Genomic DNA, 23,092 nt, shown 5'->3' with positions numbered 1-23,092 from the left:
GATTCGTAATAGCTTGGCTGCACAGTGATTCCTCAGTGAATGTTGTAGTCACACTAACTGGACAGTCTGAGGGGCTAGGACAGCTCTCATTGTCTCGAATATGTCAGGCCTACAGAAGCTCAGGAAATAAGCCTTCTTGCGGTTGCTCAAGATTCCAGCGAAGTCATTTGCTTCAAGGAAGCACTTGAAACAAGTGATGTATGAGTCCCATGTTTCAGAGGCTGGATTGTATGAGGCAAAAGTAGTGCGGCCATCTTTCCACTACACCATGGAAAAGCCAGCGATTTGGGCAGAGTTGTCTATGGTTGATGGTGTGGCACAAACAGTATTGTGCTGTCTGTGACTTCAGCTCTGGTGGTTAGCGATCAGCTCATTTTTTGTTAGTGACTTCAGTGCTGAATTAGTGACCCGCTCTTTGTCACCTCAGTTTTCTAACATCCCACCTTCATTGCTGTTGTAGAGCGGCGATAGAGATTGAGACGGACACAGGCTACATTTAACAGGCTTTATTCAAGTGAATAAAGGGTTGCCGCGGCTGCCGAGGCTAACTGGCAGTCAGCTGGCGGCAACAGCTGATGCCGTTTGACAGCTCCTTTTATAGCCGGCTGTCAAACGGCATCAACCAATGGGAGCGATCGATGCTCCCGCACAGGCGGCGGACCAGAGTGAGGACTGCCGTCAGTCTGTGAACACAGCACTCCTTTCCCGTGGCCAGGAGCATGCGTAGTCCTGCAGCCGGGTAGGCCGCCTTCGCTCGCGGCCGGATCGCCGTAGTCCTTAGGGCTCGCTTGCTGACAATGAGTCCCTCGCTCCCTGGGTGTCGCTTAGAGTTCATTGTTGGCCCTCTGAAGCCCTCGCCCGAGTGTCCGGCTGCTGTCCAGGTAGGTCCCTCCAATCGGCTCACTGCAGGAACAGCTCGGGATTCGGCAGGTAGACCGGATCGTCTGGTGAACCGTTCGCGACCGCCAGGTAGACCAGTTTGCTCGGTGGGTTGGCTTCAGCATGCGGCTGGTAGACCGGGGCGTCTAGTGGGTAGGCTTCAGCAGGCGGCTGGTAGACTGGTGCATCTGGCGGTCCCTGGGAGTCAACGGCAGCTCTATCCCAACGCCTCCTTAACTGGTCGATGTGCCGGCGCCATACTCGATCATCGTCCAAGAGGATCCTATAGGACTTGGGTCCTGTAATTGAGACTATTTGCCCTGGCATCCATAGAGGGTGCCCTGCATAGTTCCTGGCATAAACCAGGTCTTGTAGGGTAAATTCCCTGGCATGGCTGTCAGAGCCTAGTGGGGTGCCAGGGGCATAGTGGGGGTGCAACCTGTCCAGGGTGGTCCTAAGGCATCTGCCCATCAATAGTTCTGCAGGGGACTTGTTGGTGGTGGTGCATGGAGTAGAATGCTGGGTGAGCAAGTAAGTGGACAGTTTGGAGTGCCAGTCTGCTTGGCCAAACCTTGCCAAGGCTTCTCTTACAGATCTAACAGCCCTCTCAGCCATCCCATTGCTTGCAGGGTGAAAAGGGGCAGTGAGGGCGTGTCTGATGCCCAGGTTGGCTGCAAAGACCCCAAACTCACAAGAGGTGAACTGGGGCCCATTATCAGAAATCAAGGTGTCAGGGAGGCCATGTGTGACGAACAGTCTGGTCAGAGCTCTTGTGACAGCCAGCGTAGTTGTGGAGGGCAGCAAGGCTACATCAATCCATTTAGAAAACAAGTCTACTATGACTAAAAAGGTCCGCCCATGCACAGGGCCAGCCAGGTCAACATGCAGCCGGGACCACGGGGCCCCAGCATCCTCCCATCGGGTTGGGACAGCTGCTGGAGGTGCTGATCTAGTTGCCTGGCAGGGCTGGCACGTGCTTACCCAGCTGGAGATTTGGGTATCCAGGCCTGGCCACCACACGTAGCTGCGGGCCAGAGCCTTCATCCTCACGATGCCAGGGTGGCCTTCGTGAAGGGCTTTTAAAATTGGTTCTTGGAGTGTAGTGGGGATGACCACTCTTGCCCCCCCCCAGTAAGCAACCCTGCAGGGAGGATAACTCTTGCCTGTGGGTCCTGAATGGCATGAATTCAGGGGTGTACTGAATTTCAGGCCACCCCCTCCCCACCCAGTCCAGGACTTGGGAGATTACCTTGTCCCTTCGGGAGTGGGCAGCAATATCCTCTGCTGAGACAGGCAGGTTGAGTTCGTTGCAATCAAAAATGGCATGGATGGGCACGGGGTCTTCTACTGGTGTTGGTAGGGGGCACCTGCTGAGGGCATCTGCATGGCACAGGTTCTTTCCCGGGCGATGTACCAGCTTATATGAGTAGGTGGCTAGGAACAGGGTCCATCTGGTCATCCACGGGGATAGTACCTGTGGGGTTTGCTTGTCTCCTGCTAAAAGGCCTAAAAGTGGTTTGTGATCTGTTATAAGCTCAAAGTAATGACCATAAAGGAATTCGTGGAATTTTTTGACAGCAGCTACTGCTGCTAAGGCTTCTTTATCAATTTGACTATAGTTCCTTTCTGCTGCAGAGAATGTTCTTGAGAAGAAGGCAATTGGGGCCTCAGAGCCATTTGGCAGCCTATGGCTGAGTACTGCCCCCACGCCAAAGGGGGAAGCGTCTGCAGCTAAAACCAGGGGAAGTTGTTGGTTAAATTGGATTAGTACTGCATTTGAAGTTAGCAGGGATTTGACCGCTTGGAAAGCATTAGCTTCTGTTTGTCCCCAGTGCCAGGGGGCTTTCTTATCTAAAAGTCTATGTAAAGGTTCAGCTATAGAAGCCTTGTGTGGAAGGAAAGCTGCGTAGAAATTCAAGAGCCCTAAAAAGGCTTGTAACTCCGTTTTGTTGGAGGGAGTGGGTGCCTCATGGATGGCCCTAACTTTTGTTTCTATAGGATGAATTCCAGAGGCGTCAATTCAATAACCTAGGAAGTCCACTTGCTTAGTGGCAATGGTGCACTTGTCTTTTTTTAGTTTTAACCCATGCTGCCTAAAACGGTCAAGAACTGACCTCACTCTAAGTAATAATTGTGTTTTGTTGGTGGCAGAGACCAAAATGTCATCAAAGTATGGGACTACACCTGGTAGTCCTTGGAGAATCCTCTCCATAAGGGACTGAAAGATACCAGGGGCCACACTAACTCCAGATTGTAAACGCTTACACCTAAAAGCGCCCCTGTGGGTAACTATTGTTTGCAAATCAGCAGTATGTTTGTCTACAGGAAACTGCTGATATGCTTGAGACATATCTACCTTCGCGAAAATTGTACCTGGCTCAAAGGAGTGCAGCAGGTGTTGGATTACGGGGACTGGGTATGCACTAATTTGGAGGAAACGATTGAGGGACGTTTTATAGTCTGCGCAGATTCGCACGCTGCCATCTTTTTAAGGGGGGTGACTATGGGTGTTTCCCATTTTGCAAAATCTACTTGCTCTAGTACCCCTTGCTTTATTAGCTTAACTAGTTTGGAATCCAATTTAGGGTGAATGGCAAAAGGGACTCTGTGAGGTTTTAAATGAATGGGGATGGCTTGTGGGCCTACATCAAATGAGATAGGGGTACCAGAATAACATCCCAGCTCCTCACTAAAAACATCAGCTTAGTCCCTAAAGAGGGTGTCTACTTCAGTATTCACCACAGAGTGAATCCCAGTTACACTAAGGCCCAGAGCAGGGAACCAATCTAGCCCAAGCAAGCTGGGAAGGGCACCATCTACAACCACCAGAGGCAAGTGGCCTCTAAAGTTCTGGAATTGAATTAGGAACTTGCCTTTCCCCAGGACTGGAATGGTCTTTCCCTGATAGTCAGGTGGCAGTAGAGCAGCTTCTTCTTGGACAGCGTAGGGAGCAGCTTCTTCAGGGTGGCCCACGAGATGATAGAGAGAGCAGACCCGGTGTCCATCCGGTAGGGCTTACCTTCTAAAAAGACAAAAATGCTTATTTTGTTAGACCCAGGGGTGGTATTGTCTGAGTGGTAACAGGTATAGCAATCTTCAACTTGCCTTTGGAAGGAGGAAGCGGCTTGAGGTCTTTGTGGGAAAGTTTTTTCAGCTTGGCAAACCCTAGCTATGTGGCCTTTTTTCTGGCAGTTCAGACAGATGGCATTTCTGAATCTGCATGTTGACCTGAGATGTGCCCCCCCCACAGCTCAGACAATTGGGTTGCTGTCTGGTTGGTGGGTTGTTGTTTCTCCTTGGCATCTCTGGGGGGGGGGGTCTTGGTTGTCTGAGACGGTTTACGTCAGGCGGTTCCTCCTCTAGGGACACCTCATCGAAGTGAATGGTAGAGCTTCCTTGCTTTATGGGGTTCCCTTGAATCTCAGCTGCTGACAGCTCAGACAGCTCAGCAGCCTGAGCTTCTTCTATAGCTAAGGCTAGGGTTAAGTCCTTTTTTGCTAGCAAACGCCTCTGTAGCTTTAGGTCTCTAACCCCTCCTACAATTTGGTCAAGCAGCATGTCTTCCAGGTAATCTCTAAAACCACAGTGTATGGCAGCTGATCTTAAGGCTGCCATATACTGACTAACGGTTTCCCCCTCTGCCTGAACTCTCCTTCTAAAAGCCAGTCTCCTAGCTATCTGAGAGGGTTTGGGGGAATAGTGATTAGACAGGATTCCCTGCAACTCCTCCCAGGGAATAGCCTTCACAGAACGTGGGGATACTAGTGCGGAGGCTGTATCAAAAACAGCAGCTCCACAGAAGCTCAGGAAATAGGATCTTTTCCTCAGGTCAGTAGCTTCTGTCAGGTCAATCGCATTTAGGAAGCACTCGAACCGGTTCATATACGACTCCCACGTCTCGCCCGTCAGTTGGAATGGAGGGAATGTCGGGTTTGAACCCATCTTGCAGCGGCAGCGTTGGTCTCCTCAGCTTGAGGGAGCTTTAAATTCGCGCTTTTAGAAAAGCACTTGTGGCTGCGCCTGTCAGGCGGCGTCTGACTCCTCAGCTGGGGAGTTTGAACTTCGCGCTTGTGGAGAGCATCAGCGGCGGTGATGTTATGCAGCTCTTAGTGGCTTCGGCTCTTTTTGACAGTGACTGTGCTCAGCTGTCTTCGCCTGGTTGTCTCTTATCAAATCCCGCCCTCGTCGCCAGTGTTGTAGAGCAGCGGTAGAGATTGAGACGGACATAGGCTACGTTTAACAGGCTTTATTCAAGTGAATAAAGGGTTGCCGCGGCTGCCAAGGCTAACTGGCAGTCAGCTGGTGGCAACAGCTGATGCCGTTTGACAGCTCCTTTTATAGCCGGCTGTCAAACGGCATCAACCAATGGGAGCGATCGGCGCTCCCGCGCGGGCGGCGGACCGGAGTGAGGACTGCCATCAGTCTGTGAACACAGCAATTGCCAGCATTGAGTTGGAGGGTGGAAGAATGGAGATGAAGCAAAGTAACATTTAGCTAACATTTATTAGTTCTAACAGCTCAGCTAACAGTGACAGCTTGCTAACAAAACCAGCTGACTCTGTCTGACAGTGCTCCTTTTATAGTCAGCTGTCAGATGGGCAGCCAATCAGAGTGAATGTCTCTTTCCACTTAAACAACCAACCTGAATGAAGCCTTAGTACACAACAAAATTATTATTATTTAGTGTATGGCAAATATATGGACCAACAGTAGTTTAAATGTCAACATCCAGTCCACCCAGCCTTCCAAGGACAGGATGGTCTACACTGGAAAAATCAGATACTGGGCCAGTGTAAGCTCTTGATGGACATTTGGACACAATGTGATTAATATTTTGTCAAGGAGCACCACAATCACACTGAGGGGTAGAGACAAGACCACACGACAATGTCCCCAATCTGTCTTGTCCTTTCCGCCTGAAAAAACCTGTTGTTTATCCATTGTTTATCCGTTGCCATATATTTAGACAGCCAGGAGTTCTACAGAGATGTCTACCTCCCAACTGTCATTAACTGCCAATTCTTCAATGTAGTCTGGCTGCCAATTGTTACTAATAGTTTGGTTCACACTACCATGCTATCCAGGGTGCACCATGACGAGACAAACTAGTATCACACTCTACGATGGAACAAAAACAGATGTGTATAGAGAAGAACAGCAGAGATGATATAGGGTCAGGAGTTAAATTGTATGATGAACAATAGAAGGAGCTTGGTTTGACTAGCCTGTCAAAGAGAAGAATTAGTGAGGACATGATAACTGTAATTGAGGAGTTGTCACAAAGAAGAAGAGATTGACTTATTTTCTAGGGCATCAAAGAGAAAGAGAAGATGTAATAGAGAGAGAACCAACCTTGAAATAAGGACAAAATTTTTGTCAGTGGAGAGCCATGGAATAAGAGAGCCACTTGAACAGGATGATGTAAAGCTGCTCACTTAAGCAGCGGGTTGAACTAGATGACCTTTGAGGTATCTTCCAATGCTGTGAGCCTATGTACTTTTTATAATAAACATGGGGGCACACACAGACTTTGAAAAACATATCTAAGTTGAATTCAAGACTTGGAGACAGCTCCGTGACGTATTTTTTAGGAAAAACATCAAAATGGTTTGCAAACGCCTTTTCCTGGAACTTTTTTTTAATAATCTCACCGTCTTTAAAATCATTTTTCAATATTAGAAGTTCTGGGAATATAAATCTTTTTGTGATTGTGATAATACTCTGAGGCAGGCATATTCCTCAAAGTACATATTTATTTGGCATGTCATATTGGCACATCAAGAGAAACCTGACTCTAAAAGGCCCTTGAGTTTTCCCCCTTGTAAAAATTACATTTCTCCCCTCCTCCTGCCCCTTCAGACCATCACATGGCCCAAGCAGGTCACAGTCCCAAGTTCATCCGGATTTCACATACTGCCTCTTCACACCTGGTGGGAACATCCTTGGTTCTCAGAGGAAATAATTTTACAAAGCCCTCGCTATCTCTACCTCCCCACTCTTGTTCCCACAGTTCGCCCAGACACTGCTGTGGCAGCCCTGAAGATGCCAAGGAAAATGGCTGCAGGGCTGACAATCATACTTCTTAGGAAAAATACAGAAATACTTTGCCATTGCTTTCTCCTGGGAAATTTATTTTAATGATCACTTTCTCTATACAATCACTTTTGAATGTAAGAAGTTATTTTAATCTTTAATTAAATTAGTTAAGAAGTCTTTTAAAAAGTGTTGGGTGTTCATTATTATAAGTTCTGTTGATATATTCAAATAACGATGTCCCTTCATTGAAGTTATTGAGATACCCAAGAGGTCAAGGTGAAGAGCAACAAAGCACAAACAATTTATTAGAAATGAGAAAAGGGACTAGAACAATTTCATCAGAATCACGATGAACAAAATTTCTTTCAACAGAAATTTTGAGGAGAAAGAAAAGCCAAGAAACTTCTGTATTCCCAATGATAATATTCAGAATCCCTTAGTGATGTGAACATGCTCCTAAATTATAAATAATTACAAGACATCTTCAGGGAATATATAACTTTTCCATGTGAATTTATATACTTTTTCTGAGTATATAAGTTGAGTTCCCATAAATAGAATTCTTTAATATCTTCACTAAGATATCTTCTGTGACAGTTTCCATGAGAGACCCACAACCTTTTGAATACAGCACAATATCTGGCTTTCACAGAAAGCAAATTTATTACCTTCCACCTTGCTATATACTTAATGTAGTAAAAGCTGGTAATATGCTTGGCTCTTGACAGATGAGCAACATCTTCGAAAAGAAGAAAGGGAAAGATCTCTTTTGCCATTGAAGAAACAAAGCTAATTTGCATCTTTGGAAATCTCTGGTCCAAGTCCTAACCATGCCCAACTTTGCTTTGCTTCCTAGTCCAAAGAAGATTAGCCAGATCCTGAACCTGCTGAGATCATCTTTGTTCCCCTTGGAAACTATTCTGTGTTAGTACACCAGCTTAAGTTTTATACGGGTATGTTCTAACTTCTTTATTCAAATTCAAAATAGACATTGTTAAAGCAATTTGAGAATTTTTACACTTTACACAATTTTTACACCAAGCACTTATAATCTCAGACTGTCTGCTGTTGACATCACCCCATTCCTAAGAGGTCTGTAAGGGGCGTGCATAAGTGCACCAATGTGCCTACTGTCCCTGTCCTACTGTTCCCTTTTATTCGTATCTATTTCATGTGTTAATAATCATGATTTTACTTATATATATTATCAAATGCATGCTTGACAAAATAAATAAATAAATAAAAAATTACTATGTTTATTTTTAGAAGGTTTTTTCACTGAATGGAAATTTCTGTACATTCTCACAACGAAAGCCATTTGAGATAAACCCTTTTTTCCAGGAAAAAATAATCTGAACTACTAGATCAAATAAAGCTTAACATGAGCATGTTTAAATTATTTCCTAATGTGAATATTTTTTTAAAAAAAGGGCTGGTGATGCAATATATGTGTTTTATTTTATTACCTTTGGAAAGACTACAAAGGAACATTTCTTTTAAGATATATTTCTTCTTAACCTGCTATTGAAAATATTTGAGATTACTATTGAAGCTATCTTGAACTAGAACGCTTTAGGAAAGTCCAAACTATAATTCTTAATTTTAATTCCCACCTATGAATAGCAAACCAATAATAGAATTGTGTTATGTATATTTTCCAGCATGGAAAAATGTTTGCAGTTTCTGAAGTCGGGACAATTTCTGAACAATTACCTGGTTCCAACCAATAACTCCATATTTTTACTTTGCATTGCTGCAGAAGAAGTCAGTGAATAAATTATTAGTAGTGCAAAGGTTCATATAGTCTACTGTAAGTCAATTGTCAAAAATAGATAATTAACCAAAGCTATTTCAATTGTTGCTGTTTTATTCCCTTTATTTCTTTGCCAGGACTTCAGTAACTGAAAAAAAAAGTTACTATAAGGTTAAATATTTATATGATAATGAATGTAAAAGTACATTCTATCAACTGAGAATAATAATTTAAAAACCCTCAAAATAGGTACATATTGAAAAAAACACGAATCCAGATTTCAACTTACATAGGTTTTTTTTTAAGATTTTCCCTCTTTAAACTGATACTTAAAGCAAATTCTCTTGTTTCAAATAAAGGAAATTTCATAGGAAAATAGAAAACCAGGGATATGTTTTTCTGCCTGATAGTACTTTATATGTTCCCTGCATCAAAGCCCACTTATCTTCCAATGTTGAGAAGTATCTTTTTCTGGAATGATTAGTTGCCAACATCGGGTTTTTCTATATTTACATATTTAACAATGGGAGTCGATCTAAAGTTATCTCATTCCTTTTCCTTCTCCTCAGAAAGGAAGCCATGACAGAAGCTAAGAACTTCACCTCTGTCAAGGAATTCATCTTGCTGGGACTCACCAGCCACAGAAAAACCCAACTTCTTCTCTTTGGGATCATTCTCATCATCTACTTGCTTACAGTTTTGGGGAACATATTGATCATCATATTGGTGAAGGTTAATTCAAACCTGCACACACCTATGTATTATTTTCTCTCACATCTTGCATGGGTAGATATGTGTTACGTAACAACCACCATGCCTCTCATGTTGACTCATCTCCTGACTGGAGATGGAGCCATTTCTTTCACATTCTGCATGGTCCAGATATACATTGCAGTGACCTTAGGTGGTGTTGAGATTCTCCTGTTGGGAGTCATGGCCTATGATCGCTACCTGGCTATCTGCTGTCCCTTACTTTACCCTGTTCTCATGGACAAGTATTGCCAGTTGCAGTGCAGTTCAGCATGCTGGGTAACACCTTCTCTGGTCTGTTTGATTTATATTGTCTGCCTTCTTTGCCAAAACTATTGTGGCCCCAATCAGATCAATAGCTTCATATGTGAGATGCCAGTGGTGCTGAAACTTGCATGTAGTGATACCAGAATTGCTGAGGCCATTATTTTTGTTATAGGTGGACTTTTCCTTTTGGTTCCCCTTTCTATTTTATTGACCTCCTATGGATTTATTCTTCATTCTGTCTTACAAATGAAATCAGGAGGATGGCGCAAGGCTTTCTCTACATGTGGCTCACACCTTATTGTGATCTCCATGTTCTATGGCCCTTTGCTTTGGGTGTACATAATTCCGAAGACTGACTCAGCTGCTGATCGTGATAAACAAATAACAATCTTCTATGTTTTGATCACCCCTCTACTCAACTCTGTCATTTACACCCTGAGAAACAAGGACTTTCATAGGGCAGTGGCCAAGATCTTGTGAAGAAGGGCACTTGAAGAAAAGTATTAGGGATTCTGTCATGGGTAATTATCTTCTTTAAAAAAAACTGGTTGTCAAACATTGACTGATTAAGAACATTGCTCTGCAAATATTTTAAAGTTTCTCTAATCTCTAGTCTTCATCTAGTAATTGTGTTGAGATGCTAAAACCTTAAGGCCTAGTTCTTTTGAACTCTAAACAATACTTCAACAGTATTGAAATTTTCTGTATATATCTCCCTAAATGCCCTGAACAGATGCAGAGAACAGAGAAAAGAGTATTGCAATTCTCAATCTAACTTTTATTTGGGAAAATGTATTTGTCTGATTGATCAGTGCAGTTCTTTCTACAGATTTGCCGTCTTCCATAATTACTGAATATTTTCAGTAGAACATCTGTCTATAGCACAATGGTATCTAGAAATATTGCAAGTGTAAGTATTAGAATTTTGAACCAACATTTAGCTATCATTGAATGATAACTGTGGAAGTATAACATAACACAACTAGATACCACTATATTGGTAGACAACTGGAAAGCTATAGAGAGTAAAGAAAAACACTGGTGGATGAAAAACAGTGGACCTATCTTCCCACACTTCTATGGACATCACAACATACACAATCTTCACATACATTTTGATCCTATTGTATCATTACCAGGGACCAGGACCTAAACATTGCTTACACAACTAACAAAAAAGCTTGGATATTTCAAAGAGGGAAGCAAATATTCTATCCACTCACTACTTCACTGCCCCTCAAAAAAATCAGAGAAAATTTTCCCTACCTGTGCTTCCCATCTCCTTATGGTCTTCTTTTTTTGTGGTTCTTCCATCTGCATGTATCTGCTTCCACAGACTGATTCAGCACCTAATCGTGAGAAACAAATGGCAGACTTCTACATTGTGATCACTCCTCTGCTCAACTCTATCATCTATAGCCTGCGAAACAAGGACATTCATAGTGCAGTAGCCAGGATCTTGTGAAGAAGGACCTTTGAACAAAACTTTTAGGGTTTGTGTCATGATTAATCAACTTAAAAAGAAAAAAAAGCCCCGATGATCTAACTGCAATAATATGAAAGTCTGTGTTTGTCAACCTTGAAATCAACTCTGTTCTGTAGATGATCTATCTCTCAGTGTATACTTTATTCAGTAATTGTGTTGAGATGTTAAACTGTCAAAGCCTAGATCTCATGAAATGAAGAATGGGCTGCTCTTGTATCTACTTTCCTGGTTGTGGTGTGAAAATCTTTAGAAAGTATCACTCTTTAAACTATAGTGGAGCAAATCTGAAGCAAAGTGAACCTCATATAAAAATGAGGGATTATGGGATTCAGGTAAGATTTAACCTATTCTTTAGTATAGAATATAAAATAACAGAGTTGGAAGGGACCTTGGAGGCCTTCTAGTCCAACCCTCTGCTTAGGCAGGAAACCCTTCACCACTTCAGACAAATGGTTATCCAGTTTCTCTTCTTAGAAACTTCCAGTGTTGGAGCTTTCACAACTTCTCGAGGCAAGTTGTTCCACTGATTAATTGTTCTAACTATCAGGTTGGTTGTCTCCTTGATTAGTTTCCATCCATTGCTTTTTTCCTGCTTTCAAGTGTTTTGGAGACTAGGTTGACCTCAGTGGTGAGATTCAAAAATTTTACTACCGGTTCTGTGGGCATGGCTTGGTGAGCATGGCAGGGGAAGGATACTGTAAAATCTCCATTCCCTCCCCACTCCACTAACCTGCTTTCCAGCTCTGTTTTCCTGCTTAGGGCAAGAAAAGAAGAGCCAGTCGGTCAGCAATGGCCACCACAAAGAAGCCTGCAGCTGGACAAGATTGTGCAGGAGGAAGTCAGAGAAAGTGAAAGTTTTTGGCTGAACCGGGACAATAAGGAACTTCTAAATACCCTGGAAATTTAATTTCTTGAACGATACATTGTTTCCTAAGAAGATTGTAAAAGCGGCGGAAGAAAGTGGAAAGGGAAAGTTATTTTCTCTCACTCTCCTTCCCTACGGAAATAGCGATGGAAATCTGAAAAATCTGCTTTGGCACAGAAGGTAACTAAGCTTGAAAATTAAAGCCAAGGGGATAAAAGATTTTTGAACATTGGAATTATCTTTTTGCTATAAGTGGGAAGGGAGAGGTAAAGAATCTATATTAAGATTTTACTGGAGGAGACTGCTTGGAGTTTATAAAACCAGAAATAAATGGCAATAAGACTTCTAAACAATTATTTTGGAACTGTGTAATTGAATTATACCCCAGGAAGAGAAAATATAAAAAGAAGAAAGTGCTAAATGAAACAGTTTGCTTTGATTTGGACTGCTTTGTGACTTTGGGACTCTTGGAAACTATTTCTTGAAAGACTAAAAACATTTGGGTTGTTTAATTTTTTTTTTTTTATGATGGCATTATCTGTTGAAGAATTGCAAATGGAATTCCAAAAGTTAAAAGAAGAGGAACAAGAAGGCAAGGGCTCTTCTGGATCTATTTTTCACTTTTTAGAAATGGCGATTTCTACCTATCAGGAATTACAACAACAAGAAAGTTGGGATGAAGAAGAAGAAGCCATCTTTAATGGACAAATAATCTTAGTTGAGGGAGAAAAGAGAAAGAGGGGAAAGAAAATGGAGAATTCAGAACTTAAAAAAGCAACCAAGAAAGGGAAAAATAAGGTGAAAAATCGATACAATGTCAGAAAGCAACAGAAAAGAGGAATACAACAGAGAGGGAGACTAAGAGGGGAGATTGAGAGATGGGGGTAAAAGGCTAGAATTGACAAGAAAGGAAGGGAAAAGGGAAGAGAAGTCATAAAGGCTTAAAACAAGATGTTAAAAACAGGTTTTTTTAGAGATAAAGGGTAAAACACAATTAAAAAAAAGATTCTGCAAAAGTACATAAGACTGTATGGTAGATATTAGTATTTGAAATAGAGTTAGAAAATTGGAATATTATATGAGTTAACAATACATTAAAGGGAATGTATAAAAATGTCTAAGATTTAACAATAGAGTTTAATTTCCTATGGAACATTGTTTTTACTATATTATAAGCTTATTTTTCTTCTCTTTTTTATTATTCTAAAATGTAGTACTTAGAATGTACTAAGCAGAATCAGTATGGAAAGTATGTATTATTTTAAGTGTTAAATTTGGGGAAAGATAAAAAGGCGTCATACTTCAACCAGTGATTACAGGAGAAATATTGTATTAGAAAGAAAAGATAAATAGATAATTGAAAGAGAACGGACAAAAGATGCAAGTATAATTATTTAAATTGAGATGAAATAAATAAAATAGAATTAAGAGAGTGAATAGAGTGAATAGAGGAGAGAAAACATATAGAAAATATAGAATGTTACTTAAGATATGAAATAGTATATAAGGTGAGCATGAATTTGATTTATGTCTGTACAAAAAGATGTAACGGTTAAGCTGCTTCCCAAAAAGAAGTTTTATGTATTTATGTTTTGTGTTTTGTTTGTCTATGTTTGAATTAATAAAATTCTAGAAGAATGTTGGAAGAGAACAATGAAATTGTAAACAAGACAGATGGAAGTATACAATGAATAAAAAGATATAGAAATTAAGGCAAAAGAAATATAATTGAATAGAAGGAAAGGGAGAAATAGAGAGAAGTTGGAAAAAGATATGAAGTTGAATATATAAGATAAATATGCATATCAAATTGTGTTTGTATGGAAATGTGATAATTTGGAACTATGCTGTTTTCAAATAAGATGTTTTATTTGTTTTTCAGAAAAGATGTCTTATGTTCTTATACTCTATGTTTTGTTTGTTTGTGTATTGTCTTTAAAAATTAATAAAATTTGTTTAAAAAAAAGAAAAGAAAAGAAGAGCCAGCCAGTCAGCTGGGATTCAGGAGGCAAAAAATAGATCGATGTGGGGCCAGTCAGAGGTGGTATTTGCCGGTTCTCTGAACTACTCAAAATTTCCACTACTGGTTCTCCAGAACTGGTCAGAACTTGCTGAATACTACCTCTGGCTGACCTCTTCTTTGTGACAACCCTTGAGATATTGGAACATTGCTATCAAGTCCCTCCTAGTCCTTCTTTTCATTAGACTAGACATACCCTGTTTCTGTAACCATTCTTCATATGTTTTAGTCTCCAGGCCCCTACTCATTTTTGTTGCTTTTCTTTGTACTCTAAAGTTAGAAACAGGATGTGACCTTGAGTTTCTACTAAAGAAGTATCATAGCCAAAAATATGGTGTTGTCATGAACTGTATGTCCTAATTACAGAGATAGGATTTAGATTATTTAAGCAGTGTAGCTTGTCCTAACCATCTCTTTAAACTTGCTTCTTAGTTGCAAGTTCATCTTCCATGCAAAATATTCAGATCCCATCCTGGTACTGTTAGTAGCTGTTCTACTAACTTATATTTTCGACAGTTTTCATTTGTGTTTCATTTAACAGTTCACAATTAGAAATGGGATATTTTTCTAAGATAACTAAGCTATCATCAATCTTCCTTTGCTATACTAGGAAAGTAAAATGAACAATTATCTTAAAATTGGTGACAAATGATAGAAAAATGATTTTTATTCTTGGTATATTTTATTGCATTTTATTTACTATATTCTTGGTATATATTGATGGCAAGTCCATTTTGCCCCCAAAGAAACAATCATCTTCTAGATATTCAAAGGCTGACTATATAATACCGTGATGGCGAACCTATGGCACGCCTGCCAGATGGCATGCAGACCCATTTCTGTCAGCATGCGAGAGGTCACCCAGAAAAGCCACTGAACATGCGTGCCCACCCCATGCCTCCAGCTGATTGTCAGGTATCTGCTGCGCATGCATGTGAGAGACGCATGAGGGAGATGCGCACACATGCGCAGGGGGTGGGGTGTGCGGGGGTTGCGCACACATGTGCAGAGGCGTGAAAGGTGCATGCGCAGAGGCGGGCAGCATGGTCACGTGCATGCACAGAGGTGCACAGTGCGGGGGGCAGAGGGGTCACATGCACATTGCATCATGGGTGCAGGCACACGAGTGTAAGCGCCTGTGAATCTTCATCATGCGATGTGGAAAAGGTTAGCCATCACTGATATAATATGTCCTATAATTTTTACTGGCGTTGTTAGCTGAGGAAATGAGACTTCATTTCCTTCCAACATTTCAGAAACCAAAGAAAATGTGACCTGGAATATTTAGCAATTTTATTTTATTTTATTTTATTATTTTATTTTATTTTATTTTATTTTATTTTATTTTTATTTTATTATTTTATTTTATTTTATTTTATTTTATTTTATTTTATTTTATTTTATTTTATTATTTTATTTTATTTTATTTTATTATTTTATTTTATTTATTTTTGTCAATCTCTTACAAGATACCGTATATACTCGAGTATAAGTCGACCCGAATATAAGCCGAGGCACCTAATTTTACACAAAAAACCTGGGAAAACTTATTGACTCGGTATAAGCCGAGGGTGGGAAATGCAGCAGCTACTGGTAAATTTCAAAAATAAAAATAATTAATTTGGGAAAGCGATCTCACTATCTCACGTCACCTCGGGAAGGGAAAGGCAAAGCGCTTTTTGCCTTTCCCTTCCCGGCTGGGGCTGTTGGGAGTCGCTGCCGCCTGCCTTTCCCTTCCCGGCTGGGGCCGTTGGGAGTCGCTGCCGCCTGCCTTTCCCTTCCCAGCTGGGGCTGTTGGGAGTCGCCGCCGCCTGCCTTTCCCTTCCCAGCTGGGGCTGTTGGGAGTCGCCGCTGCCTGCCTTTCCCTTCCCGGCTGGGGCCGTTGGAGTCGCCGCCGCCTGCCGTTCCCTTCCCGGCTGGGGCCGTTGGGAGTCGCCGCCGCCTGCCTTTCCCTTCCCGGCTGGGGCCGTTGGGAGTCGCCGCCGCCTGCCTTTCCCTTCCCGGCTGGGGCCGTTGGGAGTCGCCGCCGCCTGCCTTTCCCTTCCCGGCTGGGGCCGTTGGGAGTCGCCGCCGCCTGCCTTTCCCTTCCCGGCTGGGGCCGTTGGGAGTCCCCGCCGCCTGCCTTTCCCCCTGCCTTTCCCTTCCCGGCTGGGACTGTTGGGAGTCGCCGCCGCCTGCCTTTCCCTTCCGGCTGGGGCCATTGGGAGTCGCCGCCGCCTGCCTTTCCCTTCCCGGCTGGGGCCGTTGGGAGTCCCCGCCGCCTGCCTTTCCCCCTGCCTTTCCCTTCCCGGCTGGGACTGTTGGGAGTCGCCGCCGCCTGCCTTTCCCTTCCCGGCTGGGGCCGTTGGGAGTCGCCGCCGCCTGCCTTTCCCCCTGCCTTTCCCTTCCCGGCTGGGACCGTTGGGAGTCGCCGCCGCCTGCCTTTCCCTTCCCGGCTGGGGCCGTTGGGAGTCGCCGCCGCCTGCCTTTCCCTTCCCGGCTGGGGCCGTTGGGAGTCGCCGCCGCCTGCCTTTCCCTTCCCGGCTGGGGCCGTTGGGAGTCCCGCCGCCTGCCTTTCCCCTGCCTTTCCCTTCCCGGCTGGGACTGTTGGGAGTCGCCGCCGCCTGCCTTTCCCTTCCCGGCTGGGGCCGTTGGGAGTCGCCGCCGCCTGCCTTTCCCTTCCCGGCTGGGGCCGTTGGGAGTCGCCGCCGCCTGCCTTTCCCTTCCCGGCTGGGGCCGTTGGGAGTCGCCGCCGCCTGCCTTTCCCTTCCCGGCTGGGGCCGTTGGGAGTCCCCGCCGCCTGCCTTTCCCCCTGCCTTTCCCTTCCCGGCTGGGACTGTTGGGAGTCGCCGCCGCCTGCCTTTCCCTTCCCGGCTGGGGCCATTGGGAGTCGCCGCCGCCTGCCTTTCCCTTCCCGGCTGGGGCCGTTGGGAGTCCCCGCCGCCTGCCTTTCCCCCTGCCTTTCCCTTCCCGGCTGGGACTGTTGGGAGTCGCCGCGCCTGCCTTTCCCTTCCCGGCTGGGGCCGTTGGGAGTCGCCGCCGCCTGCCTTTCCCCCTGCCTTTCCCTTCCCGGCTGGGACCGTTGGGAGTCGCCGCCGCCTGCCTTTCCCTTCCCGGCTGGGGCCGTTGGGAGTCGCCGCCGCCTGCCTTTCCCTTCCCGGCTGGGGCCGTTGGGAGTCCCGCCGCCTGCCTTTCCCCCTGCCTTTCCCTTCCCGGCTGGGACTGTTGGGAGTCGCCGCCGCCTGCCTTTCCCTTCCCGGCTGGGGCCATTGGGAGTCGCCGCCGCCTGCCTTTCCCTTCCCGGCTGGGGCCGTTGGGAGTCCCCGCCGCCTGCCTTTCCCCCTGCCTTTCCCTTCCCGGCTGGGACTGTTGGGAGTCGCCGCCGCCTGCCTTTCCCTTCCGGCTGGGGCCGTTGGGAGTCGCCGCCGCCTGCCTTTCCCCCTGCCTTTCCCTTCCCGGCTGGGACCGTTGGGAGTCGCCGCCGCCTGCCTTCCCTTCCCGGCTGGGGCCGTTGGGAGTCGCCGCCGCCTGCCTTTCCCTTCCCGGCTGGGGCCGTTGGGAGTCGCCGCCGCCTGCCTTTCCCTTCCCGGCTGGGGCCGTTGGGAGTCGCCGCCGCCTGCCTTTCCCTTCCCGGCTGGGGCCGTTGGGAGTCGCCGCCGCCTGCCTTTCCCTTCCGGCTGGGGCCGTTGGGAGTCGCCGCCGCCTGCCTTTCCCTTCCGGCTGGGGCCGTTGGGAGTCGCCGCCGCCTGCCTTTCCCTTCCCGGCTGGGGCCGTTGGGAGTCGCCGCCGCCTGCCTTTCCCTTCCCGGCTGGGGCCGTTGGGAGTCGCCGCCGCCTGCCTTTCCCTTCCCGGCTGGGGCCGTTGGGAGTCGCCGCCGCCTGCCTTTCCCTTCCCGGCTGGGGCCGTTGGGAGTCACCGCCGCCTGCCTTTCCCTTCCCGGCTGGGGCCGTTGGGAGTCGCCGCCGCCTGCCTTTCCCTTCCCGGCTGGGGCCGTTGGGAGTCGCCGCCGCCTGCCTTTCCCTTCCCGGCTGGGGCCGTTGGGAGTCGCCGCCGCCTGCCTTTCCCTTCCCGGCTGGGGCCGTTAGGAGTCCCCGCCGCCTGCCTTTCCCCCTGCCTTTCCCTTCCCGGCTGGGACTGTTGGGAGTCGCCGCCGCCTGCCTTTCCCTTCCCGGCTGGGGCCATTGGGAGTCGCCACCGCCTGCCTTTCCCTTCCCGGCTGGGGCCGTTGGGAGTCCCCGCCGCCTGCCTTTCCCCCTGCCTTTCCCTTCCCGGCTGGGACTGTTGGGAGTCGCCGCCGCCTGCCTTCCCTTCCCGGCTGGGGCCGTTAGGGAGTCGCCGCCGCCTGCCTTTCCCCCTGCCTTTCCCTTCCCGGCTGGGACCGTTGGGAGTCGCCGCCGCCTGCCTTTCCCTTCCCGGCTGGGGCCGTTGGGAGTCGCCGCCGCCTGCCTTTCCCTTCCCGGCTGGGGCCGTTGGGAGTCGCCGCCGCCTGCCTTTCCCTTCCCGGCTGGGGCCGTTGGGAGTCCCCGCCGCCTGCCTTTCCCCCTGCCTTTCCCTTCCCGGCTGGGACTGTTGGGAGTCGCCGCCGCCTGCCTTTCCCTTCCCGGCTGGGGCCATTGGGAGTCGCCGCCGCCTGCCTTTCCCTTCCCGGCTGGGGCCGTTGGGGAGTCCCCGCCGCCTGCCTTTCCCCTGCCTTTCCCTTCCCGGCTGGGACTGTTGGGAGTCGCCGCCGCCTGCCTTTCCCTTCCCGGCTGGGGCCGTTGGGAGTCGCCGCCGCCTGCCTTTCCCCCTGCCTTTCCCTTCCCGGCTGGGACCGTTGGGAGTCGCCGCCGCCTGCCTTTCCCTTCCCGGCTGGGGCCGTTGGGAGTCGCCGCCGCCTGCCTTTCCCTTCCCGGCTGGGGCCGTTGGGAGTCGCCGCCGCCTGCCTTTCCCTTCCCGGCTGGGGCGTTGGGAGTCGCCGCCGCCTGCCTTTCCCTTCCCGGCTGGGGCCGTTGGGAGTCGCCGCCGCCTGCCTTTCCCTTCCGGCTGGGGCCGTTGGGAGTCGCCGCCGCCTGCCTTTCCCTTCCCGGCTGGGGCCGTTGGGAGTCGCCGCCGCCTGCCTTTCCCTTCCGGCTGGGGCCGTTGGGAGTCGCCGCCGCCTGCCTTTCCCTTCCCGGCTGGGGCCGTTGGGAGTCGCCGCCGCCTGCCTTTCCCTTCCCGGCTGGGGCCGTTGGGAGTCGCCGCCGCCTGCCTTTCCCTTCCCGGCTGGGGCCGTTGGGAGTCACCGCCGCCTGCCTTTCCCTTCCGGCTGGGGCCGTTGGGAGTCCCCGCCGCCTGCCTTTCCCCCTGCCTTTCCCTTCCCGGCTGGGACTGTTGGGAGTCGCCACCGTCTGCCTTTCCCTTCCCGGCTGGGGCCGTTGGGAGTCGCCGCCGCCTGCCTTTCCCTTCCCGGCTGGGGCCGTTGGGTCGCCGCCGCCTGCCTTTCCCTTCCCGGCTGGGGCCGTTGGGAGTCGCCGCCGCCTGCCTTTCCCTTCCCGGCTGGGGCCTTTGGGAGTCGCCGCCGCCTGCCTTTCCCTTCCCGGCTGGGGCCGTTGGGAGTAGCCGCCGCCTGCCTTTCCCTTCCCGGCTGGGGCCATTGGGAGTAGCTGCCGCCTGCCTTTCCCTTCCCAGCTGGGGCCGTTGGGAGTAGCTGCCGCCTGCCTTTCCCTTCCCGGCTGGGGCCGTTGGGAGTAGCTGCCGCCTGCCTTTCCCTTCCCGGCTGGGGCTGTTGGGAGTCGCCGCCGCCTGCCTTTCCCTTCCCGGCTGGGGCCGTTGGGAGTCGCCGCCGCCTGCCTTTCCTTCCCGGCTGGGGCCATTGGGAGTCGCTGCCGCCTGCCTTTCCCTTCCCGGCTGGGGCCGTTGGGAGTCCCCGCCGCCTGCCTTTCCCCTGCCTTTCCCTTCCCGGCTGGGACTGTTGGGAGTCGCCGCCGCCTGCCTTTCCCTTCCCGGCTGGGGCCGTTGGGAGTCCCCGCCGCCTGCCTTTCCCCCTGCCTTTCCCTTCCCGGCTGGGACTGTTGGGAGTCGCCGCCGCCTGCCTTTCCCTTCCCGGCTGGGGCCGTTGGGAGTCCCCCCGCCTGCCTTTCCCCCTGCCTTTCCCTTCCCGGCTGGGACTGTTGGGAGTCGCCGCCCGCCGGGCGGCCCAGTCCCGCGTTGCCTCGGGAAGGGAAAGGCCACGGCTGGAAGGCCACCGCTGGAGCGGCTGCACGCAGCCGCTGTGCTAGCATCGGATCGGGCGTGCCGGACGGTTCCGACCGAGCCCCGAGCGTCGTCTTTGGCGCCCGCCCAGCACCGCGGAGCTCCTGTGCCGGGAGAAGGGAAGACCCCCGGGCGGGGCAGGGAGAGGAACTTCTCCCGCCCTCCCTCTTTCCGCGCCACCGGTGTCCCGCAGGAGGACCCCCACCCCGCAGTCGCTGCCGCTTGAAAGAGACGGGCCGGGTGTGGGTAGAAAGCGCCGGGCGCCCTTGGAGGAGAAGGTCCCGCGTTTGCCTGTCTGCCCGCGGATGTCAGCGGAGCAGCCGCTGCTACGGGAACAGTTTACTGCCATCGCCCTCAAAAGGAGGGCAACCGGACAGGGAATCCGAGGGCAGCGCTCGCTGTGCCGGAGGCGACAAGCCCGCTCAGGTGGACGTGTTTGCCCAGAGACCCTGGACGAAGCAGCGGCAAAGCTCCGCTGACATCCGCGGGCAGACAGGCGAACGCGGGACCTTCTCCAAGGGCGCCCGGCGCCTTTCTACCCCCCGGCCCGTCTCTTTCAAGCGGCGGCGACTGCGGGCGGGGGTCGTCCTGCGGGGACACCGGTGGGCGCGGAAAGAGGGGCGGGCAGGAGAAGCCCTCTCCCTGCCCCGCCCGGGGGTCTTCCTTCTCCCGGTACAGGGAGCTCCGCGGCGCTGGGCGGGCGCCAAAGACGACGCTCAAGGCTCGGTCGGAACCGTCCGGCGCGCCGATCCGATGCTAGCACAGCGGCTGCGCGCAGCTTCGCTCCAGCGGTGGCCTTCAAGCCGTGGCCTTTCCCTTCCCGAGGCGACGCGGGACTGGGGCCGCTCCGGCGGCGACTCCCAACAGCTCCAGCCGGGAAGGGAAGGCAAAATGCTTTGCCTTTCCCTTCCCGAGGCGCGGGACTGGGGAAGGGAAAGGCAGGCGGCGGCGACTCCCAACGGCCCCAGCCGGGAAGGGAAAGGCAGGCGGCGGCGACTCCCAACGGCCCCAGCCGGGAAGGGAAAGGCAGGGGGAAAGGCAGGCGGCGGGGATCTAACGCCCCAGCCGGAAGGGAAAGGCAGGCGGCGGCGACTCCCAACAGCCCCAGCCGGGAAGGGAAAGGCAGGGGGAAAGGCAGGCGGCGGGACTCCCAACGGCCCCAGCTGGGAAGGAAAGGCAGGCGGCGGCGACTCCCAACGGCCCCAGCCGGGAAGGGAAAGGCAGGCGGCGGCACTCCCAACGGCCCCAGCCGGAAGGGAAAGGCAGGCGGCGGCGACTTCCAACGGCCCCAGCCGGAAGGGAAGGCAGGCGGCAGCGACTCCCAACAGTCCCAGCCGGGAAGGGAAAGGCAGGGGGAAAGGCAGGCGGCAGCGACTCCCAACAGCCCCAGCCGGGAAGGGAAAGGCAAAGCGCTTTGCCTTTCCCTTCCCGAGGCGGCGGGACTGGGGCCGCTCGGCGGCAGCGACTCCACACCATTTTTTTTCAGAGGGAATCTGACTCGAGTATAAGCCGAGGGGGATTTTTTCAGCACAAAAAATGGGCTGAAAAACTCGGCTTATACTCGAGTATATACGGTAATAGGTATAAGTAAAAACATAGTTATGAATACAAGTAATGGATACATATAAGAAAAATAAAAGAAACAACAGGACAGGGGTGGTAGGCACGTTGGTGCGCTTATGTACACCCCCTACAGACCTCTTAGAAAAGGGGTGAGGTCAATAGTAGACAGTCTAAGTTAAAGTTTTGGGGGTTTGGGGAAGAAACCACAGAGTCAGGTAGAGTATTCCAGATATTGACCACTCTGTTGCTGAAGTCGTATTTCTTGCAATCAAGTTTGGTGTGGTTAACCTTGAGTTTGTATCTATTGTTTGCTCTAGTGTTGTTATGGCTGAAGCTGAAGTATTCATTGACAGGTAGGACATTGCAATGTATGATTTTATATACTATACTTAGATAGGACCGAAGGTAGCAGAGTTCTAGGTTTTCTAGGTCTAGAATTTTGAGTCTGGTGGCATAAGGTATTCTGCAACGAGTAGAGGAGTGGAGAACTTTTCTTGTAAAATATTCTTGTGAAATATGAAATGAATGAAACTAAGGAGAAATTTCCTGACAGTTAAACAATTAATCAGTGGAATGACTTGCCTCTGGAAGATGTGGGTGCTCCAACCCTGGACATTTTAAAAAAGATATTGGATAACCATTTGACTGAAATGGTAGAGGGCTTCCTGCCTGATCAGAGGTTGGACTAGAATACCTCCAAGGTCCCTTCCAACTCTGTTATTCTGTTATTCTGTTCTTTTATAATTCAATGAAATTTTATTTTAGGTTGGTGAAATTTAACCTATCTGTAGATATTTGTTCTATAATTTTTTCAGGCATCGTTGTTAGCTCGACAGAATGAGTCTACATTTCTATCCAACACTTCAGAAAACAGGGAAAACATATTCTGGAATGTGTTGCAATGGATTCAGTGACATTTTATTGTTAGTAGACATTAATAGGATTGCATTATAAGGTCTTCTAAAGCAGGGGTCGCCAACCTTTTGGACCTCAGGGACCACCAAACTCATAATTTTAAATCCCAGGAACCACTAACCGGTTCTGTGGGTGTGGCCTAATTTATGGGTGTGGCTTGGTGGTCATGTGACTGGCTGGACATGGCTTGTATGTAAATATTATAAAGCCTCATGTTTCTGCGCAGCCTGGATTAATTGCTTTGGGGGAGTGCTCTGTGGGTGAAATTTCTCTGTGGTCCACCAAAATGTTCTCACAGCCCACCGGTTGGCAACGCTGTTCTAAAGAACATGTATCACTCATAATGTTGAAACATTGTACAAATTTGTC

The 23,092-nt window shown here is 49.1% G+C and overlaps 1 protein-coding gene across 1 annotated transcript; it reads left to right on the top strand.

The window, feature by feature from the left end:
• Nucleotides 1-9,247: 9,247 nt before the first annotated feature.
• Nucleotides 9,248-10,165, top strand: LOC113426053 (olfactory receptor 2B8-like). Its single transcript, XM_026688372.1, has one exon. It carries the CDS (start codon nt 9,248-9,250, stop codon nt 10,163-10,165), a length of 918 nt encoding a protein of 305 aa, XP_026544157.1.
• Nucleotides 10,166-23,092: the final 12,927 nt, after the last annotated feature.

Source organism: Notechis scutatus, chromosome Z (genome assembly GCF_049901735.1).
Source record: "Notechis scutatus isolate UNSWTSFEM ecotype Mainland chromosome Z, rNotScu1.2, whole genome shotgun sequence".
Classification (NCBI taxonomy): Eukaryota; Metazoa; Chordata; class Lepidosauria; order Squamata; family Elapidae; genus Notechis; species Notechis scutatus.
This window is presented reverse-complemented; position numbering and strand designations above follow the sequence as displayed.